This window comes from Myotis brandtii, unplaced genomic scaffold, assembly GCF_000412655.1.
Source record: "Myotis brandtii unplaced genomic scaffold, ASM41265v1 scaffold123, whole genome shotgun sequence".
Lineage (NCBI taxonomy): Eukaryota > Metazoa > Chordata > Mammalia > Chiroptera > Vespertilionidae > Myotis > Myotis brandtii.
Window position 1 is genome coordinate 8184766 of NW_005354291.1, and position 22274 is coordinate 8207039.

Genomic DNA, 22274 nt, shown 5'->3' on the forward strand with positions numbered 1-22274 from the left:
TATTTTTAAATACACCTTGGATTGTTTCTTCAGTTATGTTCCAAAGAATTCCTCAGTCATAATTTCTAGACCTTATTTGGTAAAAAATGGAAAAATCAACCTTGATTTTTAATAATATGAATAAACTTATTAAAATAGAATAAGACATCCACCAGGAAACAAGTAAGGCTCAAAATATTTTGAATACTATTCCCGGTTTTATCAGCTGGCATTATTAAATCTCATTAGGCTTTCTTATAGGCTGTGATAAAAGCAGGGACTCTTAATTGAGGTTCTTTCACATTATGGGAATCAAAATAAACAAGGAGTGTGCTGACTATTGATCTTTTTCCCTTTGTAAGGCACTTTGCCTCTTCCACTAGGGAGGACCTAGTCCAGAACCAAAAGGATGCAGAGGCATGATGAAGTTCTTAATCCACTAGTATTTCCCCTGCTGATTAAGCAGTCACTTTTCTTTTAATAATGGGAACAAGATATCCTGTGAAAAAAATCCTACAGAGCCAGAGTGATAAAGCAGTCCCTTTGTAATCTTCAGTGGTATCTGAAAAACTAACTCTTGACTCTTACTCATAAATCAGTGTCTGATAAAGGCAGCAGCTTTACATACAGAGAGGACTGAGCCCAGAACATAAAGACTGTTCTCATTCTCAGCGAATGAGAGCTGTGGGCTTCTCTCTGGTTTTTATTGCAAAATAAATAAATAAAATAGACCAGGGAAAAATAAATTTTATTAGAGGCCTAATATTCCCAAGACATGTAGAGCTTTTATTAATTTGAATTTCTTACTTTTATAATCTTTCAATTATACTGATATGAATAATGCAACCATGATACTATTTTATTTATTTGATTTTTTTTTCTGAGACTTGTTGGACACTTGCTAGTTATCCATCCAACACAAAAGGAGCAGATTTTAGATTGTAAAGGATATTGGAATTCTCTCTTTACTTCATATGACAATTTTATTTAAAATCAAACCTCTTTCTCAAGAAAAAGATGACTATTTGAAGCATTTTCAGGCTGAGTGGTATATGTAAATGGCAGCTTTCTGTTACAAAAATCTGATGACATGGATGCTGCCTGTACATTCTAGGGACCAAGCAGAAATACACTTTAGGAATCAAAAATGGCACTTGTGTTTGTACGTGATGTTGCCTTTAATGCAGGTGGCGGAGGAAGAAGTCCTTCTTTGGAACTACTCTGAGAACCAAAGTGTTTATACTAAAGCAAGATTTCTCAGTTGGCTGTTCTAATTGGCTTCTTTTTCTTTCAGACATGCATGCCAGGATTTTATCGACTGCGTTCTGGGCCAGGTGGCCGCCCCACTGGGCCAACCCTGGGCACCTGTGTTCCATGTCAATGTAATGGACACAGCAACCTCTGTGACCCTGAGACCTCCATATGCCAGGTATTCCCCTGAGCCTTTCTGAACACGGTTCATGTGTTCATTTCTCTTTACACATGCTCAGATACCATGTACAGAGGCCTGCTAAACTTCAGGGAGTGTGTGTGTGTGTGTGTGTGTGTGTGTGTGTGTGTGTGTGTAACACAACATGCAGCAAAAATGGCATTTATCACATTACATATTTTTTAAATAATTAAGAAATGATGATTTGGAAAACCACTACTCATATCAAGAAACAGAATATTAGCAGCATCTTAGAATAACACCCGAGGAAACAACTATTTATGTAAAAATCATGAGGGTTTTTCTGATTATAAACAAAAATAAGCCTTTTATAAAAAATTTGAAAATTATAAAGAAGTATTAAGAAAAAAATTAAAGCCATCCAGAATTCAACTTAATATAGACATTTTATATTTATGTTATTTCCTACCAATGTTATGCATGTGTTTGTAGATATGATTTATATCAGGGGTCCTCAAACTTTTTAAACAGGGGGCCAGTTCACTGTCCCTCAGATGGTTGGAGGGCCGGACTATAGTTTAAAAAAAAACTATGAACAAATTCCTATGCACACTGCACATATCTTATTTTGAAGTAAAAAAACAAAACGGGAACAAATACAATATTTGTATTTGCATGTGGCCCGCGGGCCGTAGTTTGAGGACCCCTGATTTATATAATACCATAGGTGCAGTTTTATGTATATACTAGAGGTCCGGTGCACAAAAATTTGTGCTTTGGGGAGGGGGGTGGTCCCTCAGCCCGGCCTGTGCCTTCTCGCAGTCTGGGACCCCTTTGGGGATGACCACCTGCTGGCTTAGGCCCGCTCCCTGGGGGGATTGGGCCTAAGCTGGCAATCAGACATCCCTCTGGCAGCCCGGGAGCCCTCGGGGGATGTCCACTTGCCAGCGGGGAGCAGGCCTAAGCTGCAGTCGGACATCCTTAGCGCTGCTGAGGAGGCGAGAGAAGCTCCCACCACCACCACTGTACTGGCAGCAGTCAGCCTGGCTTGTGGCTGAGCAGAGCTCCCCCTGTGGGAGCGCACTGACCACCAGGGGGCAGCTCCTGCATTGAGCATCTGCCCCCTGGTGGTCAGTGTGTGTCATAGTGACCAGTCATTCCCAGTCCTTCTGCTGTTAGGGTCAGTTTGCATATTACCCTTTTATTATATAGGATTATGAGCATATTATAGTGCTTAGATATATTCTAAAATCTTTACAATCTTTGATAGGTTATTTTTATAATTTCACTATTTCCCTTAGAATTCCAGCTGCTCTTATTAGTTAGTTGGTTGGTTAGTTAGTTAGTTAGTTAGTTTAGTCTGTTCCTACTAACAGCCTACTCCACCACCACTGTCCTGCCTTGGAACAATCAGGACTAGCAAGAAATTCAGCATCTAGAGTCCCCCTGACTCCCTAACCCCCACACAGCTCTGGATATCTCCTTTGCTGAACCCATTTCCCACCTCTCCTCATCTTCTGAACCCTTTCCAGCAAGCCGGTTGGGACTCTTGCTCACACATCAGCAAAATCCCCTGAATAACCTGCCTTTTCCCTTACTGTTGTCTTCTCTTTCCTTGCCTGCCACACACTTTTCCCCTGCAGTGCTTTCAAGTGGGAGCCATTGCCTTCTCTCGCACTCCCTCATTCCCCTCAGCCTGACGGTGGGGCAGGGGTCCCTGCTCCTCATTGCCACTTTCATATCATCATCCTTTTCTCCTCCATAACAACACCCATTATAATGTCAAATTCATCAGAAAGTGTGATACATCAGACATTAAATTCAGCAATAATAATGTTGGCTACCATGTGTCCAATCCTATGTATGTTCCAGGACCCATGAAGGCTACTGTAGATAGATTTTTCTCAGGTATTCTCTTTATGAGGTAGATAGGATTATTCTTTCTATCTTTTTAAAATATGTTTTTATTGATTCCAGACAGGAAAGGGGAGGGAGAGAGAGATAGAAACATCAATGATGAGAGAGAATCATCCATTGGCTGCCTCCTGCACACCCCACACTAGGAATCGAACCCACAACCTAAGCATGTGCCCTGACCTGGAATTGAACCATGACCTCCAGGTTCATGGGTTGACGCTCAAACACTGAGCCATGCCAGTTGTGCAAGATTATTCTTTCTTTCACAGTTTATGAACTGATACTGAGAGAAACTAAGGAATTTGCTCAACTCATAAGCCAATAAGGGTTAGATCTGTGATTCAAACTGGTGCATTTAAATAGTCATTGACTCAAAAAGGCTGATAACAGGAGCCAGGTGGTAATCAGTTAACAGGTTTGATGGGCGTAGAAGTTGCTGATTTGACAGGATAATTTCTAGAGATGTCCCCAGGGATGAAGCATCTGCTTTGTGTTTGACCCTGTCATATTCAAAATCTGTATCAGTGATTTGGATGAGCTCTATCAAACATTCAGATAACATAAAGCTGAAAGTGTTATCTAGAATCAAAAGGTGGTCAAGAATGAAAGAGCATGACAGGTAGAACTATAAGATGAGTTTTGAACTGAAGCAGGTTCACTTGTCTATTCATGCTTGAGGCATTTGTTAGTAAGTATTTCCAATTCACAGGCATTATGGTAGGTAGGGGGAACTTAAGGATGAGGAAGGGATGCTTGGGCCTTGCCCTCTAGGACAAGTGTGGGCAAACTTTTTGACTCGAAGGCCACAATGGGTTCTTAAACTGGACCGGAGGGCCGGAACAAAAGCATGGATGGAGTGTTTGTGTGAACTAATATAAATTCAAAGTAAACATCATTACATAAAAGGGTACGGTCTTTTTTTTTTTTTAGTTTTATTCATTTCAAACGGGCCAGATCCGGCCCGCGGGCCGTAGTTTGCCCACGGCTGCTCTAGGAGCTTATATCTAGAGTTTAAGGAAACAACAGTAACACAGGAAATGACACATGATACCAATTGCTGTGAAATAGAAGCTTTTACTTGACTGTAGATTCATTTCTATAAGTCCAGATCAAGGAAGGAAGTACATTCATTATATTTGCAAATCACAGGTAGAGACTAATAATCTCTATTTTAAGAGAAATCCTGAGTAACCAGGATTGTTAAATGTTTAGCTTAAAAAGAAGATACTTAGCTTGAAAAACGATTTAGGGAATAATAGTATCATTTAGCTATTTAAGGACTTTTCCTGGAAAATGGAAATTAGATTTAATCTGCATAGCTTCAGACAGCAGAACTTGGATCACTGACTGAAAATAAGACTGAAACTAACTTTTATTCATCGTAATGGAAATTTCATAGCTTATAGTTATACAAGATGAAAAGGGCTGCCTTATAAGAATTCGTGCATTTAATAAAATATCAAGGAAAGTTTGGAGATAACTCTATAAGGAAAGCAGTTTAGATTAGGTAACTTCTAACATTAGTTCTAACATACTATATTATTAATATTAAACTCATTTGATTTAATAGAAGGAATATATATTTCCAATTTTCCCATATGCAAAAAATACAAAAATTATATTCTAATCTATTATTGAAAAAATACTAGCACATATCACTGTTGAGAATATAATTGAACTATTCACTAGGTACCTAAAACAGAAATTTTTTCTAAAGATTAATTTCTACACAAGAGAAATATTATCAGAAATATTATGTCTAATATTTCAAAACAGACAGGAAAGTCATATAAAAGGTCTATGTCAAAAAGTTTCAAAAAGAGCATCATGATTTATGTGCTGTGTTTGTGGATCTAACCAGAACATTTGATTCAGTTAACCAAGTTTAGTATGTCAGCAACCCTTTGAAAGATTGACTGTCCAGAGAAGGTCAAATATTTGTTAGCTGTGTAAAGAAATTATAGAGTAGTAATTATGAGAAGAGAAAACCATATTTTTGAATCTCTATTTCTAGTAATGGTTAACATTACCTTTGAGTGTTTTTGTTATTAGTGTTGCATTAGTTTACAAAAATATTTATGCAGTGATTTTTTTTTTTTACAAAAGCAAAATTTTTAAAATTTTTGGTCAAGATCCCATGTACTTTTGGGCACATGTCCATTTCTATAACTGTAAAATATGTGCTTAAAACACTCCCCAGTTAACACTTATTCATCCTTTCACACTTTGCTGAATGATTTGAGACTGGAATTCATAGATAATTATTTTGTCTTAGAATCATTATTTTTCACTATACTACTATTAAATATGGAATGACTGTTTTATTGCTAAAATATAATGGTTCCTTTGGATGGCTGAATAAAAGAGGATTATGGTACTTAAATCAATATGAAAATACAAATCATCTTGCCCTGCTAGCCACATTTTCTGTTCAAATCATTAGACTTGAAACTTGGCCTTTTTCATCTTAAGAAGCCTGACCAGTTTCATCTATGCTTCCTAGAAAGTACATTCATTCAGTCAGTCATTCAAAGTAGTCATTGGGTGCCCAGCATGTTTCAATCACTGTGTTGAGCTTGAAGGAGCATTTAGCTGACTTGAGGCATCAGAGAATATTGATCAGAGAAAGTAACATGTATAATAAGAGCTGAAATAAATAGTTGCTAGCCAGGTAAAAAGGAGAAAAATTATTTCAGAACAAGGGATATGCATATGAAAAGTCTCAGAGGTGAGAGAGAGCATTACATAATTTGAGAATTTCAGACAGTCACATATGGCTTTAGCATAGTGTGCAAAGGTTACAGTCGCTAGATGTAAGCCTAGAGGGGTAAGTAGGGACTGGATTATAAAGGTCTTTCTTGCCATGCTAGAGAGTCTGTCGTTCTTCCTAAGGTCAATGGGGAACTAGTGTAGGCTTTCAAGCAAGAAAGTGGCACAGTTTGATATGTTCTTTAGAATGATCACTCTGATTTTAGTGTGAGGAAATTAATGGGTGAGAAAATTTGAAGGCAGGATCTTTAGCTAAGAGGCTGTTGTAATAAGATAAAAGATGATGGTTGCCAGATAAAAAATAATAGCAGCAAGGAAATAAAAAAACACACACAGATAATAGAATCATGGAATATGGCGATAAAGTAGATACCTGGGATGAGGAAGGTCTCTAGATTGCTGGTCTGGGTAATTAAGAGGGGGAGAGCGACCTCAAATAAAATTGGAAATACAGACATATTTGCAGGTTTTAAAGAAATGAGCATAGTATTTGTCATTTCAAATTCAAGGTGCTCTTATGTTATGCAATACGAACTATCCAAGAAGCAAATGGAAATGTGAGTCTGGAAATCATTAGAGATCTGTGCTGAATATATAAACTTTACAGTTTGGGGTACATAGATGATAGTGGAAGTTGTAGTAATGGATGAAATCACCAGGGTAGAATGTAAAGGAAAGAAAGAGATGAGAACCAAAGTTTGAATCAAGGACACCAATTCTTAGTACACAGAAAGGGAAGCAAGAGTTCATGAAGGAGGATAAAAAAGAGAAGCCATAGAAGTAGGAGAAAACCAATAAATTTACTATTAAGAAACCATAGGAAGAGCTATTTTGATGAAAGGGTGGCCAGAAATATCAGCTGCCACAGAAAGTTCATATATCATGAAAACTGATAATTGTCAGTAAATTTTAATTTAGCAACAAAGATTTTATGCATGAGCCTGGAATTGTGTTATTGCTGAAATCAGAAGCCTGTTTAAAGGATGAGGAAGTAGAGACCAGGAATGTAAACAATGCTTTTTAAATGCTTATCAAAGATAGCCTGAAAGTTATCAAGGGACTTGAGACCTCAGTGTTGTTGTTTCTTAAGATAGGAAAGACTTGACCAACCTCAAATGTCAATGGAAAAAAGGCAGCAAAGGAGGAGACAATGCAGATGCTGGAGAAAATGGGAGGCAGGAGGGCAAGGAAATCAAAATTTAGGAAGAGAGTAGCTTTAGACAAACAACAAAATACCATTCCCTATACATAGAAATACATATTAAAGTGATAGAAAAATAGTGCAGGCAAGATGGTGAGTCATTTGGCCATGAAGGAGTACCCGAATGAGGACTTTTTCTTCTCTGAAAATAGGGGCTGTCCTCTGCTGAGGGTGTAGTGGAGAATTAGAATATTTGAGATTTATATCTCACTATATAGAAAAACTTGATTTTACATTAAGGTATAAATTGCATCTGTAAGTAATACAATATCTTTTCAAATGCATCACTAAAGATGTAAAAGAAAACTCCAAAGGTCTAAGATTCATTGAGGTAATGTCATGGTTTCTCCCCCAGGGGATAAAGTAAACTCTCAAAAAGAGTCAATAGAAGTTCTAAAAACTAATTTTAATTCCATTGTAATTTCAGTAGAAAAAGTTATTTGACTTGCTGTTTATCATGAATGACCACACATACCATACTGAATATTGTCTGTCCATTAAAAAACACATGAAAAATATATATGTGCTTCTTGATTGACTGAATGAAGCAAAGAGCTCAGCATATGGGATGTGGTTTATGTTTAATACAGAGCCCAGAGGTGTCTCTGTGGCTCCAGCTGAGTTGATCAAATCAGCTCATTATACATCTATTTTTTAAATGACTTTTTTGCTCCCAATTTTTATACTGTTTATGTCATCCTTCTGACCACTCCAAATCCTGATTTATAAAATCAAGCTAAAATCCCACTCGAAATTCCTTCCGTTTTCTCCTGTTTCTCAACTTCCGAAGTTAAATGTCACATTTCCACTAAACCGCAGTCAATATTGCATTCTTTATGCGCAATCTAAATAACAAAATAAAGGAACAAACAAAATAGAAACAAAGACAGACTGAGGGTTGCTAGAGAGGAAGGGCTTTGGGGGACTGGATGAAAAAGTTGAAGGGACTAAGAAGTACCAATATGGTCATAGGGATGTAAAGTACAGCATAGGGAATACAGCCAGTAATATTGTAATAACTGTGTATCGTGCTTGGTGGGTAGGATGTTATTTTACCTTTTTCCCTCACTTGATTCCTCTCCCTACTTGTCTCAGTGCCTGGCATGTAGCTCTTCCTCAGTACTTATTGCATATATAAATCCTATGTGTTAAATACATTTCTACTTCATGAGAGTTTTAATTTCAAAACCATTTACACACTAGTCTGAAACTATTCTAATTCCTTATGTAAATGTCTTAAAGCATATTACCCAGTACCTCTTATGATGCAAGCATGAAAAGAAAATATTGACCTGAGATTCCTAGGTTAGATTGGGTCCTCTCTTTCTCTAAAGAACCATTAACATATGGCAAGAATTAGATGAGTAACATTCTTTAGGTGATAACTAAACTGACCGGTTTTTTTTCTATTGTTTTCTCTTTAAAAATGCATGCCTGGTTTGGTTTCAGAAAGCCCACTGATGGGCATGCCCCAGGTTGCAGGACTGTTATCATTTTTCAGTGCTTTGTCAAGAAGAAATATCAATGTCCAAAGGATATAATAAATTTTAGAAATTTCTGAAGTTTATTCCCGACATTAGAGTAAGAGAAAAAAAATTATAGTGACATTCACATAGAAAAAGGAGAACAAAAACTCTTGTCAATAGAGTTATAACAGTCCAGTATTAGTTTCTCAAAGGAAAGAGTTTTAAAAATATATATGTATATCAAGCATTGAGTTTTCTGTCAATGGGTGTTGTGTGTGTGTGTGTGTGTGTGTGTGTGTGTGTTCACAAGAACACGTACACTCATAGGCGCAGAGCTGTATGATAAATTCCATTAGAACTCTCATTACATTAAAAACAAATTCCTTCCTTTTCCTTTACAGAATTGTCAACATCACACTGCTGGTGACTTCTGTGAGCGATGTGCTCTCGGGTACTATGGAATTGTCAAGGGATTGCCAAATGACTGTCAGCAATGTGCTTGCCCTCTGATTTCTTCCAGCAACAAGTAAGATGGAGAACTATTGCCATGTTTCCCAGTCAGTAACCCATCTGTGTAGCACATGGGCTTTCAGATTTGGCTATATTTCTCCTGTAGACAAAAATCTCAATTTAAGATAGAAATTTATTTAACAGTATAAAAATAAGACAAAAGTGAGCAAATAATACCTTATGGCTCATTTTTATTTTAAAACCTTGTCCCAAGTAAATAATAGTTATTAATTAAAATATAAATGTTAACATATGTCTTTGAATAAATGTACATAATTTTATATATTTTTATAAAGGTCTAATGTTTATATATAACTCTGCCATAAATTCAAGCTATGAGGATTGTTTGGTAGATATATCACATTTTTTGGCTGTTTCTCTTCATTTTGGGTGTTTAATTCTTGATTGGTAAAGAATTATCAAGAAAATAATTTTAAAATGGTACAATTGAAGCAAGGTGACTTAGTGCTATGCTCCAAAATAAGTCAGTATCTCCCAGAAAAACAGCCCCCTTCCTGTTATAATGGTCCAAACTTGATACCATAGAAACACAGCCATGAGGGGAAGCAAAATCTGGAATATTTTATTTCAGTGCTGTCTGAACATTATGCATTGGTTTATATATTGTTAAAAAAAAAACCTAAGTATTTTCATTTACATTTTTGCTAAGGATATCTACACTTTCTGCTAAGTGATTTATAGACTTCAGTCTCTACATGGTAGAGCAGTGTTTCTCGAAGAATTTGCTGTTGAAAAGAAATAGGACAGTTTGTTCAGATATAGAATCCTTACCTTGAATTTATAAGAACTGCAAACAACTCAGATGAAGAGATCATTCTACCAGTTATAACTTACTTTTTTTTAATTTGTTTGTTTGTTTTTGTGTGTGTGTATGTTTTAATATTTGGCTTTATATACATTCTAAAAACTTCATTTAAATTGTCTCCCTTTCCTCTGCAATCTCCTGTTTATTGTTTAACAGAATCACAGGTATTTATAGGGATACCAATGTAGGTGTTTAGGGAATTTGGATATTGATGAGGATAATATGTGATTTATTATTTCATCTAAGCACCAAGTGGTGGATTTTTAAAAATAATTTTATTTTCATTTTTCCATAATCTCCCTTAGGTGATCAAATTTCAATAAGAGAATGTTATTTATTTTATTGTTTGTTAAAATGTAAACCAATTGGCCCAGCCACTATGGGTAGTGGTTGCATGTCGACCTATGAACCAAGAGGTCATGGTTTGATTCCAGTCAGGGCACATGCCCTGGTTGTGGGCTTGATCCCCAGTAGGGGGTATGCAGGAGGCAGCTGATCAATGGTTCTCTCTCATCATTGATGTTGGTAACTCTCTCCTCCTCTCCCTTCCCCTCTGAAATCAGTAAATATATATTTTTTGAAAATGTGAACCATTCGGATTATAAAATTTCAATAATTAATTAATAATTTACTGTTGGATGAGCTATAACAAAAGCTATAAGACATATAAAAGAGAAGGGTGTCGAGGGTCACAAAATGTATCTGAAGAGAAGTCAACTTAAATGTAAAGAGAATTCAAAGTTAAAAAATATCACCCTTGAAGAAATAGTAGTATTCATAATAGATCCTAAAACAGTGGATTGAAGAACTTTTATTGGTGGAGATAGTAGGAAATTATATGAGCAAAGGTTTAGAGAATAGAAAATACAGGACATGTTTAAGGACTAGTAAGTAAAAATTTGGAGCATGGTTTTCAAATAGAATTTCATAATTGCAGATGAAAATGAATTGGAAAATGAAAGGCCATATTGGAGACATCCTTGAATACCAGTCTAAGAAATCGCTGCTTAATTTTCTATGTAATAAAGAAACACTACAAGTTTTTATTATTAAGAAAAATTTGATATGATGAGAGCCACACTTTAGGAAAACTGTTATGATAGAGTTGAATATAATGAATTGAAACAGGCAAAGAAGAAAAGTGATGAGACCAATTAAAAAGCTATTGCATTAGCTTAGGCAAACGATAATAGTCAGGGCACATGCCCTGGTTGTGGGCTTGATCCCCAGTAGGGGGTATGCAGGAGGCAGCTGATCAATGGTTCTCTCTCATCATTGATGTTGGTAACTCTCTCCTCCTCTCCCTTCCCCTCTGAAATCAGTAAATATATATTTTTTGAAAATGTGAACCATTCGGATTATAAAATTTCAATAATTAATTAATAATTTACTGTTGGATGAGCTATAACAAAAGCTATAAGACATATAAAAGAGAAGGGTGTAGAGGGTCACAAAATGTATCTGAAGAGAAGTCAACTTAAATGTAAAGAGAATTCAAAGTTAAAAAATATCACCCTTGAAGAAATAGTAGTATTCATAATAGATCCTAAAACAGTGGATTGAAGAACTTTTATTGGTGGAGATAGTAGGAAATTATATGAGCAAAGGTTTAGAGAATAGAAAATACAGGACATGTTTAAGGACTAGTAAGTAAAAATTTGGAGCATGGTTTTCAAATAGAATTTCATAATTGCAGATGAAAATGAATTGGAAAATGAAAGGCCATATTGGAGACATCCTTGAATACCAGTCTAAGAAATCGCTGCTTAATTTTCTATGTAATAAAGAAACACTACAAGTTTTTATTATTAAGAAAAATTTGATATGATGAGAGCCACACTTTAGGAAAACTATTATGATAGAGTTGAATATAATGAATTGAAACAGGCAAAGAAGAAAAGTGATGAGACCAATTAAAAAGCTATTGCATTAGCTTAGGCAAACGATAATTAGAACCTAAAAGTAGAAAATAGTAACAAGAATGGAGACAGGTGAGTGAATGTGAGGAAATGGTTGAATGCAGTTCTACAGAATTGATAACTAATTAAATATGAGGGGTGAGAGCCAGGTAGGTCAGAGTGGAAGCCAGAGGTTTTTAGCGAGGTTGACCCCCTATGGTGGTGCTGTTAACTGAAATAGGGAAACGGACAGAGAGCTGCTACAGAAGAAAGACAATTTATGTTTCAAATAGGTTAAAATTGATATCAAGGGTCTGTCTAAATGGAAATATGCAAACAGCTGCAGGAAATGGAAATCTGAAAATGTGAAGGGCACATGAAGAAAGGCATATGTTAATAAATGAATCAAAGTCAGATAAGATTTCCCGGGGTATTATTACCCAAGCGGACCACATGAAAAGGAGGAAACATAAGACTCTCTACATTAGAGAAGCCAGAAAGAAAGGAAGAGAGCCAAGATGGGGGCTGTCAGACAGACAAGGGAAGTAAGGCCACACTGCCATGAGCACCACAGAGAGAAGAGCAGCAGTAAAGGAGCATCCGATTCTGGTTGCAAGCGAGACTCAGTGCATATGCTGGTGATTAACTGAGGCTCACTGTTGAATTTTGACCATCAATGATGAAAGCAGACATTAGTTACAAGGGTGTGAGTTTACAGCTTTAAGAAATTTAAGAAGGAAAAGAAAGTGTACCACTTTGATTGCTTAGCAGAATTTTTAAAAAGTGTGTTTTCTTTTTCCTATATATGATTTGTATAATTTTTAATATGTTTTTATTGATTTTTAGAGAGATAAGAAGGGAGAGGGATAGAGACATAGGAACATCAATGATGAGAGAGAATCAGCTTCCTGCATACCCCCTGCTGGGGATCGAGTCCACAACCTGGGCATGTGCCCTCACCGAATCGAATCTTGACCTTTTGGTTTCTAGGTCAATGCTCAACGACAGAGCACACCAGCTGGGCTGATTTGTATAATTTATGAATACATTTTTTTTGCAATGAGCCTTGTAATAATCAAAATACCAAATCAAAAGGCTAGTTCAGTGGCTTCCAAAGTTTATTGGTCACAGCCACAGTAAGAAATACATTTTTTATATTATAACCTACTACCCAGAAACTTGCATATGTAGATATCTGTCTGTCTGCCTATCTCATACCTATCTCTATTTTTGTGAAGGCAAAAAATAAACTTTTTGGATAATGAGTTTGTGAATAGTAGATCGATTTATTTACATATTTTGCAAGGTTAGAGTTCATTACTCATTCATACACTATTGATTTAATGCATTACAAGAAAAGTAAAATAAGACGCTAAAAGCAATATAAGTTGTGACCCTCATCTATACACTTTATTGCTTTTTTCAGCATCCACTGGGTTAGCAGACCAACAAAAAGAAAAATGAGGTGTTTGCAGCATTACCATTTTGCAGCAAATATCTTTGTTTTTTTTTATTTCAAAGATTCCAGTACCCTGTGCAGTGGTATCAAGTGAGAATGCAGCACTCTTTACCTTTAAAAGAAGTTTATAAAAACCCCCCAATCTACATGTTAATGCAGCTTAGTTTTCAAGTCCTGTCAAGTCTTTTTTTTGTAGGCTAAGATGTCAACAGTCCTGGAGCAAGCCTGACTGGCTGTGGTCCACCGGTGTTGAAATGCAAACAGAGCGGGTTAAATAAAACCTACTTATTAGTAAAACTTATAAAATTGTCAGAAAAATCTTACCCACTTCATGCAATTTAGTGTGAGAAAAGCTTTCCTTCTTTTCTCACATTAAATTGCATTACTTGGTATTTCAAGTAAAATGTAGTTTGAAATTTATATGTAAATTAGAAAATGCATTCTTTTATGTTAAGTAAAACATTTATTCACACTTCATATGTTGAAGTGCCAGTGACAATTTGAGCTGAGTTTTCAGAAAAAGTTTAATATAGCTTTTATGCCTCCTTTTTTACCTGAAAGATATTTAATAATACTTATTCTACTGTCAGGTAAATATGTATACACTTTAGTCATGTTTTTCTTTTGATTCATGAAAAGTGGACACTTGCTAAATGTTTCATATTTTTATGGTTGTCATATAATTATGAAAATTTTAACATAGTCACTGTGATGCATTGTTAATTCATTAAAAACAAAACATTTATTTGTTGATTATTATTGGTACTGTTTAGTTGTGATATTTTACCCTTGAATAGGAACTTATAATTATAAATAGGCATTTATAATCACCAAAAGTAAGTTCCAAGCATCTAGATCAGGGGTGGGGAAACTTTTTTCTGCCAACAGCCATTTGGATAGTTATAACATCATTCGCGGGCTGTTCAAAATTATCAACTTAAAAATTATCCTGCTATATTTGGTCAAGCATTCAATTAACTTACCCCTAATGCCTTGGCAGGGCCAGACCAAATGATTTCTCGGGCTTTGTGCATCCCACGGGACTCTCCATCTCTGATCTAGATCATGGGTAGAATTTCTTAAATTTGTAAAATAAATAGGTGAAAGTAGTTTTTACAATGTTTCTCTGATTCAGTTTCAGCCCTTCTTGTGTCATGGAAGGCCTGGATGATTACCGCTGCACAGCGTGTCCACGTGGATATGAAGGCCAGTACTGTGAACGGTATGAACAGTCATGCTGCGTAGAGAGTAATGATGTTTAGAGATAGTATAATAAAGGATCATAATAGAAAAGTATTCATTATTTTCATAGCTTTATTATTTTCATTTTCACTGGTGGTTTATATGCTTTCAAAATTATTTTCCTATCTTTAGAGTTTCTCCAAAGAAACAAATTCTTTCACAATTTTCTAATCTGTTTTAGTCTATAAATATATATATACATATATATATACACACATACATACTAACATATACATGCATATATACCATCGTGTGTGTGTGTGTGTGTGTGTGTGTGTGTGTGTGTGTGTGTGAGTGAAGAGAAAGAGAGAGAAAGGGGGGAGATTTATAAGAACAAATAAATCAATTTCCAAAAGCTTATAAGTAGTTAATAATAACAAAAAGCTGGCCACACATAATTCTCATTTTAATTCTGTGGAAAATACTGGCTAGCACTAATTACACACACATCACTGTTCTGAGCACTCTGGCACTACATCAGCAAGTATATACATAATTCAGAATATAAATGGTACCAAGCATTCTTAATTAGAACAACTCAAACAATGAAGTGTTTGTTGTTCAGTTCTCTTTTTCAACAGGCAAACAGTATTTAATAAATGCTTCCTCTCACCATGTTTTTTACAAAATCTGATAATAGATGTATGCCATTATTAAATGGGATTCTAACTATAATACAAATGTTAAATTAAGAAGCACGATTTCAGACTGACTATCTAGTAAGTTTGTAATTAATATCTTCTGGAACCATAGTTTCTATAAAATCAGTATCCCGGATATTCAAGTGTATCACTGCCATTTTTAGTATGTTTTAGGCATTATCTCTAAAGTAACAAAGAGTAACTAATATTAACTATTAACATTATACACACATAATTTTTGCATAATTGGTAACAGTATAAACTTTTATAAAGGCCCATGGACATAGCCTATCTCCTCTAGTTTAGTTGGGTTCCATTTTTCTTACCTATAATAGCAAAATAGTTGATGTTCTACCTACTTTAAATTAACATTGTGAAGATCAAGTGTACAGAGGGTACTGTTGATGCCCTGCCTAAGCACCTTCACAGAAGCTGCTTCTCCCATGGGAGGGGCTACAAGGCCTGAGAATTGACCCCACCCTCCTCCAGCTGTTCAAAGTCCTTGACTAACTAGTATGAGAGTGCAAAGTTTAGCTTCTCTGACCCTAATTTGAACAAATTTTGAGATGTTATTTATGCTACAGAGCAATATAAACAGATATTAATGTTATCATTACTTGTTTAAGAATCTTCTTTTGATATTACCAGCAATGGTTGTATTAATAATGGAAATAAGTAGGTAACTAAATAAACTTGTTTTATAAATGCCAATGCAGTTTCTGTAAGTTTGCAAAGCATATTTGCAAACAATTCTATGTGGTAACTCTAAACACGATATCCAATACTTGCATATATATAAAACAGTGCATTTACAATTTCCATGTCAAGAGAAATTGGCAGCAATTAAATAGCTTAAAGCAACACAGGATTCAAAAAGATTTCCATTTGTTTTGGAGACATATACATCACTTGAATAGATATATACTTTAACATCACCACCAGTGTGCTTTGGTATTCATGCTTAGTCTAATATTCATTTCATGCCCTTGTAAACTCCAGCAGAATGATGACTGAAAGCATCCCTGCACACCCAGGAAATTATCTGCAGTAATTTATGAAAAGAAATGTTTGATGGCATAGCTACATTTATAAATTGAAGTTACCACTATCTGTGAAAGCATGTATATAGAAAAGACTGGAAGGTACACTGTAATGTCAATTATTGTCTTCAGGCAGCATGATTACAGAAGATTTATTTTTTAATATCCATTAATGTTTAATAAATAGGAGTTGGCAGTTTATATAGCATATAGATGATCAGGGTCATACACTATCAAATGTGAAAGGCTTGAATTGTTTTTGCAGTTATCCGGTGTTGTTACAGCTTTACATTCATCATCGCTAACATAAATGATCAGGTTCTATTTCCCTGAAAAATTGCTTTTATTCGGCTAAATTAAACCAAAGGTCTTGGTTAAATTTTTACTATAACCTTCCAACTAAATTTTTCCCACTTCTGAGAGATCCTTCAATCATTGAAATCACCTTATGACCTGCCCAAACTCATCAGCTTAGGTCTAGAACTGCTTACACGCCTTGAGTGTCTGCAGAAGTGTAGAAACCCTCCCATGCTCTTTCTTAGTTACTCTTATAATAAACTCTTTGAGCATTTAATCAATCTGAACCAGCATAGAATGCTTTCACCTTAATTTGTTAAGAAACAATTTAAGTGGATTTATATAAATGACACTTTTATTGAGCATATAGTGGAAATAAAATAACAATTTTTACAATAAACATATAAAAGCCTAATGTTACAGATAATTTTCTTCTTGCTTTGCCTTTTCTAACCAGGCCAGGATAAATTAACTTTCACAACCAGCCATGCAAATTTTTACAATACGAGGTCACTAAAAATGGTCCAAAATTATTTGATCAGTGCTAGTAACTTTTGGCTTCAACGTCCTATTATCTCTCAACTTCCTCCCATACTTGCCTTTTGAACAAAAATTCTGACGTTGATTACATTTAGACTAACTATATGTAATTTATTGTCCAATATGGGATACTTGAAGGAGAGACAGGAACTATAATTAAGCCAGGAAACAGGTAATCTGGGACCATTCTGGGTAAACCAGAGCATATGGTCTTGCCAGGATCTTGTAAAGTTACCACTTCCAGTAACATAACCAAGTGAATGAATGCATGGATGAGTGGAATAGTCATTGAATGGATTGCCTTTGGGTTTATCCAGTTGGGTTTTCCTTGTAATTTATCAAGTAGATGTTATGTATTTTATTTATACAACATTAGCCCACTTCCATGGACACACAATGAATAATTCATCTTGTGAAAGGAAAGAGCAATAGAATTAAATAAAAGACCTAGTTTATTGTCACTTAACTTGCTTCTTGTCACTCAATAAAATTCATGGGTTTGGCACCAGTGGAGGGGTTCTTGTCCCCTCTTCGGGGTATAAATCAAGAGAGGAGGTTAAACAGATTCAAAAGGGAAGAGGTTTGCTAAAAACTGGGTGAGAGGTCAAAGGGAGAGGGCGGGAGCTTGATGCATCAAGGCAGCACACACTGACAGAAAGTATGGCTCCCCTAAGTGCTGCTGGGGTCTGGCTTGCAGAGCGCTGGGTTTCTTCGCTCAGGTGCAGAATAGATCTCTCCTTCCTCCAGATTCCCGCCATTGGCTAGCATTGACTGGCTCAGGCACAAACGCATTGGTTTGGGGAGTACCAGATGGGAAACCTTCATCTTACCTGGGAGAGACTCAAGAAGTAACTGAAGGACCTTCCTATTCATCTAAGAGAGTCTCAGCCTGTCTCAGGTTGAACGATTCAGTCATTTGACATCTAAAATGCAGGAGCCTAGGAAAGGCCAGGAGTCGATATATAATTTTATTTATTTATAATTTTTGAAAAACAAGGCTTTAAAAAATAGTTTATGATCTAGAATAGTTGTGGGAAAACTATGGTGCACAGAACTCAGACCATTTCGTGATTCTGTATGGCACTCAAGCTACGAAATGGTTGTTGCAAGCAAACATTTACAATCAATTTGATGATAGGAACCACTAAATTTGAACCCTAGTTAAGTGAATTTGATACCTCGACAAGAATTTCTTTCTTTACACTATTATATTAGTTTTACTTAGTAGATTATTATTATAAAATAATTTGTACCAATTATTTTTATTATTCTAATATCTTGAATTCTATCAACAACAAAATAACATTTGGAATTTTTTCTCTCTCTTACTACATGATTTTGATTGTTGTCTCTTGACCGGCAAAGCTTAAAGTATTTATTATCTGGATCTTTATAGGAAAAGTTTGCTGACCCCTGATCTATTGACTCTTGCTATCAGTTTTGTTTCATTTAAAACAACACACACAACAGCAATTTAGAGACATGAAATCATTAATCCCCTTTACTTTGTCACCGTTTCAATCCAGGTGTGCCCCTGGCTATACTGGCAGCCCAAGTAGCCCCGGAGGCTCCTGCCAAGAATGTGAGTGTGACCCCCATGGCTCAATGCCTGTCCCCTGTGATCCTGTCACGGGGCTCTGCACGTGCCGACCTGGAGCCACGGGGCCGAAGTGTGATGGCTGCGAGCACTGGCATGCACGAGAGGGCACGGAGTGCATTTGTACGTATACTAACTTAGCTGTTAGTACTGGGGGCCTGGTTCCATTTCTGTCTCATTTCCAGTGAGAGACATTCTTTTGCAATAGCTAGTGCAGTGATGGCGAACCTTTTGAGCTCGGCGTGTCAGCATTTTGAAAAACCTTAACTTAACTCTGGTGCCGTGTCACATATAGAATTTTTTTGATATTTGCAACCATAGTAAAACCAAGACATATTTTTGATATTTATTTTATATATTTAAATGCCATTTAACAAAGAAAAATCAACCAAAAAAATGAGTTCGCGTGTCACCTCTGACACGCGTGTCATAGGTTCGCCATCACTGAGCTAGTGCTTCATTCTTTCCGACACTGTCTACAAGCCTTCTGCTGTTTGCCTGCTGCTTTTTGTCTCCATCCTGCTGAGCCAAGACCAGCTGAGAAAATCCTCAGCATGCTTTAGTCAGTTCTTTGAAGACCTACAACAACATGTCTGGAGGCAGATTTTACTTTTATTTTGTCCACCTCAGAGTTGGCATTGTCTTTGTGATTAAAGATCTGAATTTATTAAATCTTTTAGAATCTTCCTGATTTTATAATTGGCTGGACAAACACTTTTAGCCTGGAATTACAACAGACTTTTCCTTTCCTAGCTTTTACAGAAATCCAGGGGCTTATTGCTTCATACCTTTCTCTTGCACTGCAGAACCTGAAAGCATTGGCAGTGAACTTGAGTATTTTTATTCTCGTGTACAATAAATGAAGAGCAGTTGGCTCGCTCTTTCTCTTATTTTTTTTTCCATCTGCTTCTGGATTCAGTAATGCCATATTGAAAGTACATCAAATATCAATAGCTATATAATTATTGGATCTCCTACAAATTCTAATCTAAAATAGGTCACATAAATTCAGAGAGGGACTGTTATGTTACAGTATTCTTTTCCTTGAAGGAATTTACATTAGCGGTCTTAATTCTTTCTAACAAAGAGAAATATAAAATATTTCAGTATTTACCTATTTTAATGTATTTATGCATGCTAATATTTCTAGTTTTAACATATTATGTGTATCTAACTCTTAATGGCATCTTAATTAGAATTTTTGTGCTCTAGTTTTGTAAGCACTACCTCAAAAACTAAGGATGACTTTAACAATATGCGTACAAATAAAGGCTGGATGTGTTTGGGAATATAAATTTTAAAATTATTTTTCTATGTATTTCAAACATCTTTAATGAAAATATATTACACTTAAAATAAATGTCAAGTTTTTTGGGAGAGATTAAATGTAATAGACATTTACATTATATTCATTTCGTGGTATATTTTCTCAAGTATAATTGCATATTTTAATGATAATTTAAGTGGACTTCCAACATAATCCAGCTAGTTTAAGTTAATGTAGTTAAGTTAACGTAAATTTATTTAATTAGATTAAATTGTTTCCAAGTTAATGTAGATTTATTTAATTAGATAATTGATAGATACTCCTAATGTAAACACTAAACAGTCTTTTAATTTTAAATCATCAATTTTACTAATTATCCAGAAGTAAACTTAAAAGAAAATGATCACATTCAATGTGAAGCACAAAAAAGTACATAACATATTAAAAATCTGTGAGCGATACAATAATGGGATTATTTTCTGAACATTTCTTTTAAAGGGAGTTGTCATTTTGCCCATCAATAACAATGGCTCTAAGTTCTTATTCTGTTGATGATCAGTATTTTATAGACATTTAAATAAATTTACAGTAAAAAAAAAACTCAACTCATTTTTCCCCCCATCACATCTGTCAATTTTAAATCTCCCAGTGGCCCATAAGAAAATAATCAAGTGCCAACCTTCCAATTACGAAGTTATACCAGCCTGATAATGTTCATTTGCACTATTTTTGTCCCATAGGGAAATGTATTTCCAACTGCTATACATTACATTCAATTCAGTTGCTATGTCCAGAAAAATTTTAATATTCTTCTGGAGGGTTTTTTAAATATCTAGATACCTTCTCTGAAGTCTTTACAAATATTTTACAAATAAATACAATATTTCTCTTATATTTATAAAATACTTATAAAAATATTTTCACTTTATAAATGATGTATAGATTTTCCTTATTCTGCTCTTAAATAGTGGTTTCCATTTACTTCTAGGAATGTGTTATCTTTACCCCTGCATTAGCTTAACTATAGGCAATGCTACATAGAGTTCAGATATTTTTTTCTCATCTTATACAATTTCTCCTATTGTGGAAAAATATGCCATGATTCTAATATGTTGGCCTTTCCTAGATCTCAGTTATGGTTCTAGTTTTGAAATGAGATAATAAAACAAGACACAAACGAGGACATAACTCTGATTTATCCTCAGTTCTCTTTGTAATACTTTTTAATAACTTTCTCTATCCATTAGCTAGATTAGAGCAAGACACCAAAGAATGGATTCACCTGGCACATTTTACCTGCAGGGCCTGTTTGCAGCATGTGATTATAGAGGAATTTTCTGAGGCCCAGGGGTGGGAGAGGATGGAGGTAGCCTGGTTCAGGCAAGGAAATATTTTTCTAATAAGAGAAATGTCTTCTGAGAGAAGCTGGTTCTGAGCTTAGAGCCCGTGTTACCTCAATGAAGAATAAAGATAAAATGGACTAAAAAATGAAAAATTTAAATATATATATGATGTCAATACGGTAGTGATGACAAAACCTTATTCATCAGATATTGTTAAGTGAAGTCCTACCTTCTAGGCAGGTGAAAAGATACAATAGCTGGTGCTCACATTCCCTTCAATGCCTTTCATTGTTTTCTAAAAGGAATAATTTGAAAGAGCTCTGCAGTGTGAACTTCCTATGCATGTTGGTGATTTCTGAATAGATATTATTCAACTTCCCGAATCAGGACTTCTTCCTAGTAAGTTAGGTTAATATTAATCCAATCTCCTCTTTCAACTCTAATTCATAATTTACATATCATTTTCTAAAATGAGGACAACTGCCTGCCTCTCTGAAATTGGAAAATGAGCAAGCTATTATTTACTTAATACTAAAGTTTTATATTGTGAAACACAAAACTTGGCTTTGTTCATGTCCAATTTTCTGCAGACCAGTAATTAACACAGAACTCACAAGATGTTTAAAATAGGTTATGAGTGGCATAGTAAAATACATTGCTCTCTTAGAGAACAGAAATTAAAATTAGTAGCTGTTGGCAAGATGTTATTCCATAAAGAGTGCCTAAAATAGCATTTTATAAATACCAAATTGGTGCTATTTTATTCGTTGTATATGAAATATTAGGAATATATCAGCTTTTTTATGTATAATCATCTCAAATATAATATTTAAGATATTGTTTTGCTTTCCAATGTTGCAAAAGCAATCATGGCGTGTTTTTTACCTGAAAT

The 22274-nt window shown here is 35.3% G+C and overlaps 1 protein-coding gene across 4 annotated transcripts in view; it reads left to right on the forward strand.

Moving 5' to 3' along the window:
• LAMA2 (laminin, alpha 2) overlaps positions 1-22274 on the forward strand; it is a 476871-nt gene that overhangs the window by 321908 nt on the left and 132689 nt on the right. For all 4 annotated transcript variants that reach the window (XM_014533789.1, XM_005858976.2, XM_014533790.1 and 1 more), the window contains 4 exons: positions 1274-1408; positions 9124-9248; positions 14551-14637; positions 18702-18895. In XM_014533789.1, the coding sequence (XP_014389275.1) occupies positions 1274-1408; positions 9124-9248; positions 14551-14637; positions 18702-18895 (541 nt within the window). The remainder of the gene's footprint in view (positions 1-1273; positions 1409-9123; positions 9249-14550; positions 14638-18701; positions 18896-22274) is intronic.